General features: G+C 44.1%; 1 protein-coding gene across 9 annotated transcripts in view; it reads left to right on the forward strand.

Moving 5' to 3' along the window:
• Positions 1-13,497, forward strand: part of CADPS (calcium dependent secretion activator) — a 218,268-nt gene that overhangs the window by 174,717 nt on the left and 30,054 nt on the right. For 6 of the 9 annotated variants that reach the window (XM_074151904.1, XM_074151906.1, XM_074151907.1 and 3 more), the window contains 3 exons: positions 4,225-4,380; positions 7,259-7,406; positions 12,673-12,747. In XM_074151904.1, the coding sequence (XP_074008005.1) occupies positions 4,225-4,380; positions 7,259-7,406; positions 12,673-12,747 (379 nt within the window). Of the gene's footprint in view, positions 1-933; positions 1,081-4,224; positions 4,381-7,258; positions 7,407-12,672; positions 12,748-13,497 lie in introns of all 9 variants that reach the window. The other 3 variants (XM_074151901.1, XM_074151902.1, XM_074151903.1) reach the window with 1 other exon arrangement.

Below are 13,497 nucleotides of genomic sequence, written 5' to 3' on the forward strand. Positions count from 1 at the left end.
TACCCTGGCCCACTCTTAGAAGATCTCTATTTGCAAAACAGATGCGTGTCTGAAAATATTTATTGAAGTCATGATGCCCAAGTGCACACCCTTCATAAATTAACCTTTGAATGTCTTGGTCACCCCATGGCCCATTTCCAACCAAGAGACATTCACACACCAGTCCCGGAGTTACTAAATGCAGTTCATTCACAGTGCACATGCAGAGCTGGGCGACCTGCGGGACCCATGTTCTCCACACCCAGGGACACAAGGGCAGGCTCAGGGCACGAGTCTTCACCGAGGAAGAACCTTGTGGTTCACCGTTCCGTTACTCCAGATCAGCCCATCCTTGTTATTTGCAGAGCATAAGATAAACAGAGAGGGTTTGGAGTGAAATCTCGACTCAGTTGAATTTGGTGGCAAGAAAAACTCTTACAGACTTCTGCACAGCTGGAATTTCAAGCTCTCTGTTTATTATTTTATCTCTGAATCCCAGTTCCCTGGTAGATCCCTTAGTTTAGCTCTTTGGTCCAGCCTGAGTGTGTAAGAACTGACACTCACTTCCTTACCAGAGAGATTTTTCCAAGGCAACGCTGCTCTCTGCACTCTCAAATGGTATCGGGACTTGAAGGTGCAGTTATTTTCTGTGGGCGTTTGAGTTCTCTGTTAATTTGCTACTTTCTTTGTGACTCTTCTTCTTTTCATTCTGTTTGGGGTTTTTTTTGTTGGTGTTTTTTTTTTTTTTTTAGTAACTTGCTTTTTATTGCAGACTGCAAACCCAGTACACTTAAGCTTCCATATTCATGCTTCTTCCTGAAATGTTTTGCTTTAGTTTTTTAACTGTCCTCGTGCTGTGAACTTTGCGGATTTGTTTATGAGTGTCACGTGCTTCTGCTACATCTGCATTGTCACTGTTATGGTATTTTTTCTTTCTGTCTGTTTCTTCCACAGGAGTTTAACAAGTAATCTGCCCAATGTGAATCTACCAAATGTGAATCTCCCTAAAGTACCAAATCTACCAGTTAACATCCCACTAGGCATCCCACAAATGCCTAGCTTTTCTGCACCGTCATGGATGGCTGCTATTTATGATTCTGAGTGTGTATTCAGTTCAAATTAGATCTCATTTAAATTTAAAGTAATCTTGGCATGGATATGTATTGTTTGTTTCTGTGCATTATATAAAACTTTAAAGAGTGATACAGTTAATTAGACGTTTTCTAAATGAGACACTAGTGAATTTCTGGCATGTGTATTTTGAGGGTTTTTTGTATAAATCTTGAAAATTTGTCTTACTCCCACTGAGAGTTTGAGCAAGTATCTTGCTTTACAAAATAGCTGTCGACAATGGGACACGGTCTGAACAACATACAAACCGCAGAGCTTATAATGCGACATGATGTGTCTCAGCAAAGAGTTTTGTCCAAAAGAGAAGAAGAACCGTTTTCAATGCCAGTCAACCAATTTATGTGGACCAGATGTAGATCTAAAAGTGAATTTTATGTAATGCAGGCTCCACATTTCCCAGATAATAATTTTTATCTTAATTTTGATGAAACAGTTTAACAAAGAGGAACACCCTGCAACAGGTTTTATTCATGTTGGGGGAGCTGCCAGAGAGCAATTCAAGCTCCATAGCCATCATTACAGCCTGAATAATGCCGTGACCAACTAAAGAAAGATATTTTCAATGTGAGCTTCAGATTGTGGCCTGGAAAATTGGGCACGGTGTCAAAGCAGTTGATCTGTAGGAGCCTTGCGCTCCCAGGTCCCTGTCTGAGCATCCCAGGGTGTACAGGTGGAGCTCGGGGGGGACATACCGCAAATCTTGAGCACAGATTAGGCAACCTGTGTTTTTATAGCAGATTTCCCTTAAAAGTCCCAGCCACCAAGCAGTGTGGACGGTGGTGCACAGTGGGCTCAACCCAAATCTTAGCATTTGAGGTAGCTCATTTCCCGAGATGCTCTAGCACAGGTACTAAGATCTTGGCAGTTCTTCATCCGAATTCCTAGAGGGTTATTCAGGGTTGGCGTGGGGTGATCTCAGCCAGCCCTGCACAGATCTGTTGCTTTTTTTCCTACCTTCTCACTTAAAAGATAAAACTGAAGAAGCCCCCCAAAGCTACCTTTGTCATGCTTACTGAAACACCCTCGATTACATCTACACCTGGAGTCCACCAAAATGCCTCTGCCATTTGCCTCGTGCAGGCTATATTGCAGAGCAGTGGTAACGAACTAGAAGTAAAACAAATACTGATCTTTGATTATTTTTTTTAATGGATTTTTAAAACCTTTCCAATATTAGCACAGTCATTTACGTTTCAAAGCTATACAACTCATATTCATGCTAAGATAGCTATATTAAAGGCTAGCTTAGGCAGTTGTCTGTAAAGAGTACTTGAAAGTTTTAATCTTTCTCTGTGCATGCTTTGTGGTATTGCCCTTGAAAAGATAAGAATCATGTCATGGCAGAAAATTGGATAATGCCTCTGAAAACGCTTGAGCATAATGGTGTATTGCAAGCTGCCTTTGTGATTAGAGTTAATTGCGGTGCTCACAAGCGAAATATTAACAGCACCTTGGAAATTAATAGAAGGTATCGTTTACTTGCACGGAGCCCTAATCAAAAGTGAGAAAAAGACCAAGAATAATGCTTTAAAAATTTTGCAACCAACTGGGTGTCATAGTGTTGCTGTAGTAAATACCAATTATTGTATTTGTACCTATTTAATTATTTAAAACGTAAATTCATGCAGTTCCAAAACTGGACTTCGACTGTTAAAGCTTACTTCTACCCAAGCACAGGTGTGAACCGGGCGAAACTAAAAACTGGCGGTAGACGAACGCTTGAGACTGTTGTACAAACTGGTCCCCTGGTTAATGGAAATGCCTGATTCTTTATCTTTTCATCTCTCTGGTTTCCTTTTACTCACCCTTCCCCTCCATCAAGGACGTGTTACCTGTTGCTTAGTGTCAGATACGTTTCTCCTACAACCGAGACGGTTCATTCTTTATCTCGTTAACTCCGTTAGCACAGGACCCCGCAGGACCCCTCTAGCATGTTGGGACTACGGTTCTCACCTTGCAGTAGCCGTGTTTGCATTAGCTCCGATCTCCTCTAGCATTAACTCAATGCAGCTGGCATCTGTCACAATAGAAACACCCTCCCTCATCTGTTTCTATAGATGATGTCAGCACAAGTGGTAATGCATGGTGTGTTAAATATCTTATAAATTACCGTGTTAGCATTAGTGGTATGCGAGGAGGGGGTTGAAACTCTTGAAGCTCCCTTGGTAATTGTTCTGAAAAAAAAGTGAGGGAGAAGGAGAGAGGGAGAGAAACGGGTTATGGATGCATAAATTTCTCTGCACAAACAGACCGCAATCCAGTTCTGTATTTTTATTCTGTAAGTGGAGGTTTGAGATATAATTATACTGTGAAAAGAGCCGGTGTAGCTACACACTGCAGGACCAAAGACTTCCATCTGGGCAGGGGTGTGGGTACGAGAATATACGCATGGAAGAGAAATTCAGAGCTTTCTGACAGACCAAAGATGTTGCAAAATAAATTTTTTAAAAATGGAAATTTGTTGTCCTATAGATGCCTTTGCAAGAGGCAGATCTGTGAAAAGGTGCAGCGGTCAGTCCTGCTAAAACTCCTGGATATGAGATGTCTAGTGCCCTTAGCTCAATTGACTTACCCCGATTTTTTTTCAGCTGTTCAAGAGATAAAGCGTGTCCTCGCTCACCACTTGTTAGCACTGTCCCTTACCTGGAAACCGGGGCCTCACTGGGGGGGACAAGGCAAACTCAAGGTATAATTCGGAGGGGGGAGAATTGCATGAAACCCAAAAACTTAATAACTGCATACAGTCTAGTATGGCAGTTATTATTAATCAAGGATTTTCTACCCCAATTTCTGGCCTTAATTCTTAATAATCACATACGTTAATGTGGTTATTAACTAAGGCTGATTTTTACCATACACACATTCTTCCCGTTAATATGTGTAACTCATAATGTTGTCTTACTCATCTGGTCTGGAAAGTTTTGTGGGTGATGACAGCAAGGTAGATTAGGCAACTGTATGGTAAAACTCAAAATCCTGATGGTGGAGATTGCCAGCGTTGTCCTGTGTATGAAACTGCTGTCTGCCCTACACTTGTTGCAGGAATGGTCTCCACATCAGGTTACAAAGAGCCTGATGCCACTTATGACTTTTGTTCTCATTTTGCCCTGCCAGCAATGGATCAGGCACCTCGGAAGATCTGTTCTGGAAACTTGATGCCCTACAGACCTTCATTCGGGATTTGCACTGGCCTGAGGAGGAGTTTGGAAAACACTTAGAGCAACGCTTGAAGCTCATGGCGAGTGACATGATCGAGTCCTGCGTGAAAAGGTACGTGCCCGTGAGCAAACTAGTCATGTGTCTCTTAGGAGCTCACAGGATGCAATGTTTTTTTCTGTCTTATTTTCAGTGAAGGTTCGCTTCAACCACCATTTATTAGTGATGCCTGCTCACCTCTGCCCAGCACAGATGTGTTGGAAGGCCACCCTATTGCTGTGAACTGTGAACTCTCCCAAGCAACCACTTCTCTGTTGAGATGCTGGAGAGTGCATATTCACAGTAAGGCAATAAATCACCCATTCTTTCAAGTTTTATAAGTAGTTACTTATTTTCAGTGATGCACGTGAGGTCAAGCCTTTGTAAATGCAGTTTTCTGTCAACAAGGTTGAGTGCTGAAGGCATAGCCCTAAGTCAGATCTCAGCAGCCACCTAAAAAACACAGATCCATGGAAAAACAAGCCAAAAAGTGATCCTGGAAAGGGGATAGTGTGTAGCTTGGCACACAGATTTCACACCTGCTGCCGATTGAGAAAAGCTGTTGTATCATCAGCCACATTATAGGGCATTCACCTGCAGAAGTTTTTTTCTAAAAACTTCTAAACGTACAGGCAGCTGTCATTTTGAAAGCTAAATGTTGAGGTTAAATTTCCAGCCTTTCCAAAATCATTCATGTCCATTTGGCATCAGAGGTGATGAGGCAGGAGGAAGAAATGAGCTTTGCATTCCATTGTGCAGAAATTAATAGAAAAAGAGATGAACCAAAGGAAAAATGGGTGCCAAATACAGCTGGTAGATGCTAATATTAGCTGCAATGTGTGATGTGGCTGTTCTGTACCACAGTTGCCTGGCCACTCCGCAAGTGCGAGCGTGGCATTTATTGTTCATACGTTCCTCACAGTCTGGATACGCAACGCCACTGCAGGAGAAGGCTTTTCAGTCCCCGAGATGTAGGCAGGAGACTCGCCTTCATCTCAAGGCTTGCTATCTCACCATCCTGGAATAAGCCCCAGTGCATTTTAAGTGCAATGAGGTGGTCGTGATGTCTTTGGCATTGAGCAAGTCCCCCTTTATTGTGGCAGCTTGTCTTTGGTCCTTTGGCTGGCACGAAAGCTGAGCTTCAATTGTCCTCCAGTTGTCAGACCGTCCTGTAGGAGCAAAGCCAGCGCTGGAGCTCTGCTCTCTGCTCTGACCCCCGGCACCACCAGCAAAACACTTATTTTCTCTCTCTCTTTTTTTTTTTTTTTTCTTAAATTGGAACCAAGGCACCTTTGCTACACCTGCAGTGCAGTTATAGCTGCCATGATCTATAGAAATCAGACCAGGTTAACTGGGAAAAATAAGCAAGTTTCCAGGTACATCTGAAGAAGGGCTTGTGTGCCTGAAAGCCGGGGTTTGGTTTTTCTTCCCAACTGCTTCAACCTTTCTACAAATATGTTGCCCCTCTGTAAAAACCTGGCCCAGCTTGTAATGATATGACTATATATAATGGTTCTGAGCATAAGTAAGTAGGAACATGCTCATCTCTGCGAGGAGATGGAAAATCCCAGCCACTTTGGGTCCTTTCAGTAATTATCAAGATTCTAGTCCCCGAGTCCAGGCTAAATCTGGCACTGGTAATTAAATCAGTTCAAATGCCACTGCTGATGTAAACCAATATGCTGCCTTCCCTATTTATATCACCTGCAAACAGGGCCTGGCTAAGGTTTCTTTAGCAATTTCAGTTTGACACAACATTTTTCTTCGCGTCTGTCTCTGAACTGTTGAATACCATGGAGGAGCCACCCCGCCTTCCGCACTTGGTTGTATTTCGGTGCTGTCAGGAAAGCAGCCCTTGCAAGGAAGGCCTGTTTCGCTAATAAATCCGGGCAGCAGGACCTATGCACCAGCCCAGCTCTCATCCCAAGAACGGGAGTTTCACATTTGTAAATGAGTTTTCATTTGCATAACCCTTGGGGGATCTTTCAAGATCAGAGTTATTCCTGAGCTGCAGCTGATATTATTTGTTATTTCTAAATTGAAGCTCCTATGTTAATTTGTTGGCAGATTCTGTCTGATGTGATAATTGTTCTGTGTGAGGTTACATTAGTGAAGTACCTCAGGAATCTGCAGAGGGGCTCTAGAGAAAGGCAAGGTGTGATGCCCACCATACTGCAGAGTGTTCCCCATGTTCGAGTCACAGATGCCTTGGGATTTTAAAATACGACACGGGATCAAATCCTGTGGTCTTTGGCCCAACGAAGCTCTTGGTGTAACGTGGTTTGTAAATGCCAGGGATGTCAAATCTGAGCTCAGTGAAAGCTCAGGAGAGCAGAGAGGCGCGGGCTCGTACGATGCGTGTGTGTGTGTTCATACCTGCCCGACTGCACCCATGCACGTTCTGCAGATTTATTCTGGTGAGTACATGTGCTTCAGAGAAACCACAAACTTAGAAGACAATTAGGAACTTTCAGCAAGCAAAGAAAATAACATTGCCCTAAAAATGCTGTGATCTGGCAATGTCCTTTCAGTCAAGCGATGAATGCGCTTCTGTTACTTGTAGCTGATATCATGGATCAATAGGAGCTTCCTTTAATCTGTCAGGCTTGCAATTTGTCTGTGGTTATAAATCAGCTAATGCAAACAAATTATAGGTGTACATCGACACTGCTGTTTGTAACATCATCACACTGTTTATCAAGCATGAGAAAGTCATAGTTTCCCTGAAACCGTTGCACACTTTATAAATAGTGTGTATTCTGGAAAGTGGGTTTCTCTTTAAACTGGAAAATCATTTTTAGTAAAAGCACATTTGTAACAAATGCACCATAACGCTCCCAGCAGCATTCGTCTTTCTGGTTTGTTGAACTCTTCTCAGTATTGTTTCACATTATTACTAGCTTCAGTATGTTTAAAAACCAACTGAAATGTCTTTTTCTACTTTCCTTAACAGAACCAGGATTGCGTTTGAAGTAAAGCTGCAGAAAACCAGCCGGTCAACAGATTTCCGAGTCCCTCAATCAATATGCACCATGTTTAATGTCATGGTGGATGCCAAAGCTCAGTCAACAAAGCTTTGCAGTATGGAAATGGGCCAAGAGGTAAAGATGCAGGTTCTTCCTTTCACAGCTTTTTAAGGCAATATAATGAAATTTCCTATCTCCTGTTGTGCTAGTTTCACAGCCATTATTAGTTGTGGATTTACCCTTCTGTATAGAGTGTGCAGAGGAATATGCAGGGGGTTACTCTCAAATAAATGTAATGAATATAAACATTCAGAATCCCTGCCACTTAGGATTGACTTCTTGTAAGGACTGTGGTGTGCATAAGGTATCTCTTAAGCTTGGTTGGTGGATGATGACCACATATATTGAGTCATTAACTGCACCTTGGAGCCAGGTGTTGGCAACACATTTTCTGTGTATGACTATTTTCTGTAGAAAAACATAAGGAAAACAGAAGTGTTGTTGCTGTAGTGCTTGTAAGGAAAAAAAAGAAAAGAAAAAAATAAAAACAAAACAAAACAAAAAATAACAAAACACCAAAATAGATAACTTCCAAAAGTAGACTGAAATTCCAGCTGCTGTGACTTCCTTGAGTACTGGCTATAATCAGCACGCTTGATGGTCCTGGATTTCCAAGTTCTTAATGACTCAAGTTTCCAAACAACAAACCTGTTTTAATTAATTGCTGATATTTTTTTTCCTTCTGAATGCATAGTTGCAGTTCGAAGTTTCTGTGAATTGATCTGTGAATTAGAAAGACATGGTAAATTGGACTAGATTAAATGCATCATAACGATCATTTTGCTACAGTGGCTTCAAGCCAAATTAAATATTCATATACCAGTCTAGAATAAATTCACAAATGCTGTTTGGCTCTCCTATCCTGCTGCTTGTCAGCATTTCCTAGATAAGCCCTTTCACTACAACTTTCCACGGTCAGATTTTGCAGTGAATCATTGCAAGTTGTTTTGGTTTTTTTTAGTTGTTTACCTCACCCTGTTCCTCTGGGAGGAATTGCTCCAAAGGCCACGGGATGCAGCAGGGATCCTTTCCCTGGTGTCCGTGGTGTTTGGATCAGACCCAGCTGTTCTTTTTATTTTTCTTATACATGTTTCAGTTGTGACATTTTACTTGTGACACTCACCTTGCAAGAGAGGTTTCAGGCCGCTCATCATCAGCTCAGCTGAGGCAGATCTTGAGTGGGTTTTTGTTGTCTGAGCCTGGACATGAACTTCTCTACTGTTTTCTCTTCCACATTAATACCCATTTATCTCCTCAAATCCCTCAGCCCACAGCTACTGCAGCATCTGCCCTGGCAGTGCCCCATCAGCCAGGAAGGTCCATGGTTGCGATGCTCCCTGCTGCAAACCGGGATCAAACCCTTGTGCGTTACACTAGCACAGTCCCTGGGGACCAGGATGTTTTGGAGATCAAGCAGACTCCAATATCATGACAGAGCAAGCTCATTGCATTCCTAAAATTGTCAGGTTAAGTATTCAGGTGGCACGAGACTGGTAACATCTGGATATGGTGTGACCAGGCACTGGCTGCATTTTTCCATGCTAACTTGTGGTGCTCTGTGCTTGCCACAGTTTCCTCCAAATTTTGAGCATCAGTCGCTCAACGTTGCACATTCAGCCTGAGTCAAACTGGCAGCAGGGTTGTGTCTCCATTGTATTAGCTCTGCAAATCTGCCTGTGCCGCTTCAAGAAGGTGTTTGGTATGGCAGCCCGGAGACAGCAGCAGTTGCTGGGGCATGAGGTTTTTAACAGATAGCTGAACTAATAGACCTGTAAAGCAGATGTAAATTATCGGTGCATAAGTTACCATTTAGGGCTGCAGTATTTTATACACACTCCCTTCTTCTTTTCTTCTTTTTAATGAGCGTTCCTACCTCCCCCTCCATTCGCTCGTGCCGCTCTGTGTTTCGGCTACTTCCATCTCCTCTTCCTGAAGCTGTCTGAACCTGAGCGCTGAGACGGTCATGCTGGGGGGGGTGAAAGCTAAGATATAGATCTGTCATTACAGCCCACAAGCAGAGGGCAAAATGCCACCCTACCTCTTCCCGTCCCCAGTGGAAACGATGAGACACTCAGATAGACAGCAGAGGGATGAGAAACTGGATTTTGAGCCTGTGTTTTCCTCTGTAGTTCAAGGAGCTGGGTCTGTGCATCGTTGAGTCCCTCTGTCCCCCCATCCCCGGTGCATGCCCGCCTGCAGCCCCGCTGGGGAGGGAGAGACAGATGCTCCTCGCTGGCGGGACCCTTCCTCAGTGCCACAGCCGCCGCCTGGCTCCTAAAATATAGGGTCCTTCGCAGACAGTTCAAAAGCAGCAAAAAGAGCTCAAATTGCCCACCGCGGTGCTCAGGCAGGGGCGCTTGCCCAGACCTAGCTGGAGAAGACATTTTGATCGGAAATAAACTGCTGATTTTTCTGATCAAGCTGATTTTGCTGATTTTTCTGGTCCAAGCTGTACGCGAGCAGAGAATCCCTCGACATTTTATTTGACCTCGCTCCTGCGGTTTCCCTCCCACCCCAATGGCCTTCCCTTTAGGACTACCTTCAGTGACACTCACTTTGACAGATACTTGAATGCATTTTGCGAGCATTACCCTGTGAAACAAACACCCATCATTTCATTTCCATTTCCTTGTCTCTAAAGGCAGCTGTTAAAACATTTGGTAAACATACTTTACCATCTTAAATATTTATTTTTCCTCTGAATTTTTAATACATCTAAGGGGATAAATGTATGTATTAAATGTTTCTCAGTTGGTCTAGTATGTTTCTATTTAATATCTAAGGTCAGATGGTCCTTAGAGAAATACAACGTACACACAATCTGTTACATGACAAGGCAAGATACTCATCACATAAAGTCAAGTTGAATCATTGTAGTGCACTGATTATGGATCGTAATAATTGAGCTAATAGAAAGCTGCGATGAACTCGATCGAAAGCAGGGGCTACGCTGGGTAAAGCAAACCAGTTATGCGATCTTTAACCTCAGGCATTTTCATAAGAAATGCAGAAGGAGTTGTTGGAAGTGCTGGTTTACGAGCCAGGCGCCTGCAAAAGCAGCACCAGGCAGTCGTCTTCCAAACCTCCGCTTTCTCCGGCCCCGTCCTGGATGATGCTCATGGTCCCAAGGTGGAGCTGGGGCTGCAGGGCGAGCGGCGGTGGGTGCACATTACTGGGGCTGCCTGGGGCAGGACCACAGCCTCTTGGGCCCTGTTCTGCACGGCCACCAGCCCTGGCATCGGGTCTGAGTCTGCCCCGGGGACTGCGGCAGCGATGGGAACAAGTGGTTAGGGTCCAACCAACACCTCCTTGGTGTGTGCGCAGGGTCCTCTCCCGCTCCCAGACCTGCACTTTTATTCCGTCAGGGCTCTATTTGCTTTTTAAACAAGCTTTTAGCTGGAAATGCGTTGATCAGTGCATTTTACAGGGTATTGTTTTGTGCGTAACTAGCCCTTTTTGAGTTAAAACTCATGATTCACCCAATGAAAGCAGTTTGCTAAATCCTTGGTTGCAAGGTCTTCCACAGCCACAGAAAATGCAGGGGCAGCAGGAAAACATCATGGGGAAGACACCCCCAATATATGCACAGTCCCTTCTTCATCTCCCTTAGGAGGTCCTTGGCTGTGTGTGCCAAGAACATCAGCAGCTCCTGCCCGTGCCCAGCTGTTACAGGTCCCTGTCACCCCGCAGCTACATCTCCAGCTGTGCTGGGAACAGCCAGGTCAACCCTGGGAGCTGATAAGGTCTAACTCTGCTTCAAACAGATTAATCACAGCTATGGTCTGTGATAAGGGACTCGTATATATATATCTTGACCTGCAAAGCAGGACATGGAAATGGGAACTGCAAATGCAAATATCCCTTACTTGTTGATGTATGGTTTTCCCTGCCTGTGGTGTGACGGTGCCTGCCTGTCCTCCCGCGGGGGTGAGGCTGCGGGTGGTCCCAGCCAGGTCCTTGGCCACGGAGAGATGCACCGTCCACCCCTGCCCTGCCCTGGGGTGCAGGGTTCGCCCTCGGGTACCTCCTGGTGAAGGGTGCGCAGCTGCCCCCCTGCTGAGCCCTGCCTGTCGGCAGCCGGTCACCGTCCTCTCCAGAGATAAATAAAACCATAAGAGGCTGTCAGAGTTTAGGAACAATCCCGTCCCTTCCCCCAGTTTTTCCACCTACAGATAGCAAACTCTGATATTTCAGGGAAAGGAGGTTTTGATCACGTTTCATTTTCCGTTGCTTATTGTTTCTGTGCATGACACTGCTGTTCTCATATGTCCCTCTTTTTTTTAAAAGATTTTCGTTTATTTATTGTTTATCTTCATATGTTCTCTTTCCTGTCTTTTGCACTTTCCTCTTTATTTCTGTCCCCAATCATCCGAAAAGTTTGCTAAAGAGTGGGTAAGTGTGTCCTACTTTTATTTTCTTTTTTCCAAATTCCTGTATTAATGTTACTGTCAGAAAAAAATCCCCAAACTGTTGAGCAGTTCAGAGACTACCGATCAAACACTGCAACCAACATCTAGCATTTGTAAAGCCCTCGCAGTCTTCCTTCCCAAAGTCTGATTAGTATTTAAAGCAGATTTGTCTCTTTCAATGTGATTTGATGTTAACATTTTAAAACAATATTAATGCCAAGTGGTAATGAATATAGTGACTAGCACCAGTGCTTGAAATGTTTGACTGAAAAATCAAATGTTTTGTGTTGGAAAGCAGTCATAATCAGTATTTTCTCAGTCCATTGAAAATAAGAATATACTGTATGTTTTCACTAATTAAATCTTGTATTGGAAACAGGTCTTTTCTAAATTAGTAGAAGACTGTATTTTAGTACCTATTCTAGCCATATTGCAGCTGATTGCATCAGAGCTCCCAAGCTAAGCAAGGTTTGGCGTGTGCAGAAATTGGGTTGAAGACTCGGAAAGGCTGATGCCGCAGGCACTGGAGCTGGTCAGCCCGTTCCGGGCTCGTGCGGCCGGATCTGCTCACAGCCGGGGCTCGGGGCTGCGCTGCCGGCTGGCTCCTGCCTGGGACAGAAAGGCTCGTCTTGGTTTGCTGGGGTTTTTTACATCTGTGTTATAGTCACTGAGCAAAGCGTTTAACCAGGTGCTTGGTTTGAACGGCGTGTCTGCTGAACCCAGGGTGTAAGATTCTCCTGAATTCAAGGTCTCTCCTACAAGTGTGAGTAATCGCTGGCCACTCTGGTGGAGCACAGGGTAATAAGCTGCATAATTCTTCAGTTTAATACCGCATATTGTGGTTTACCAAGGGAAGAGGCTGACAACCCTAGAGCTCTTGCCTGTGATCAATGCTAACATTTTCCTCCCCCTCTCCTTTTATTTTTCTTTAGCACCAGTACCATTCAAAAATAGATGAACTAATTGAGGAAACCGTCAAAGAAATGATAACACTCCTAGTGGCAAAGGTAACCTTCGGCTTCAGGTGAAGTGATTCACTGTTAACATTGCGTTTCTAATATGTGCGTTTCCATTAAAATGTCACACATTAAGATGCTGAACTGGCTTCTTGTTTCTCACAGGCAAGATCGTACATCTCCCAGTCCTTTCATGGTGACTCTTTGATGATTAGGAACTGCGTGAGATGTAATATGCTGCTAGCAGGATTGCTGTACTGGGCCAGAAGTGGTTTTAAGGGATGGGTGTTATGTTGATGGGGGTAACACCCCGTGGTCAGCGTCACCCCGCGGCACTGAGGGTAGCTGCAGTCAGAGGGTGGCACTGCTAAAGGCTGCTGCCTAGACGTTGGGGTGGCACGCTGAGGTGGTCACCACTCCTACGCGTAAGGTTGTGCGGACAAAATAACTCGTCTTGTGCAAGATCGCCATATGCTCTTCTAAGAAATTAATTTAGAGGTGACGATAGTGGGAAACACATTCCAAAATGTCAGGTTTAATTGTTTGGAAATTGTTTTTCATCAGAGTCGGCTCCTCTAGCTCAGCTGCCAGCGTTTCCCATGGGTTGTTGTGTAGGTCTGGTGTGCTGCGCTAACACAGAGGGGAATTGGTACGTAGGGAGAAAGATGGTGGGGTGTGTTTTCCGCTAGTTTCAAACTTTTCGAGAACAAGTCATCCCTATTATGCAGTGGAGACCTTTAAACATAATCCACCAACATATGCCAGTTTCATTCTTCTGCAAGAATACCCAACTAGCTGCGT

Source organism: Numenius arquata, chromosome 8 (genome assembly GCF_964106895.1).
Source record: "Numenius arquata chromosome 8, bNumArq3.hap1.1, whole genome shotgun sequence".
Classification (NCBI taxonomy): Eukaryota; Metazoa; Chordata; class Aves; order Charadriiformes; family Scolopacidae; genus Numenius; species Numenius arquata.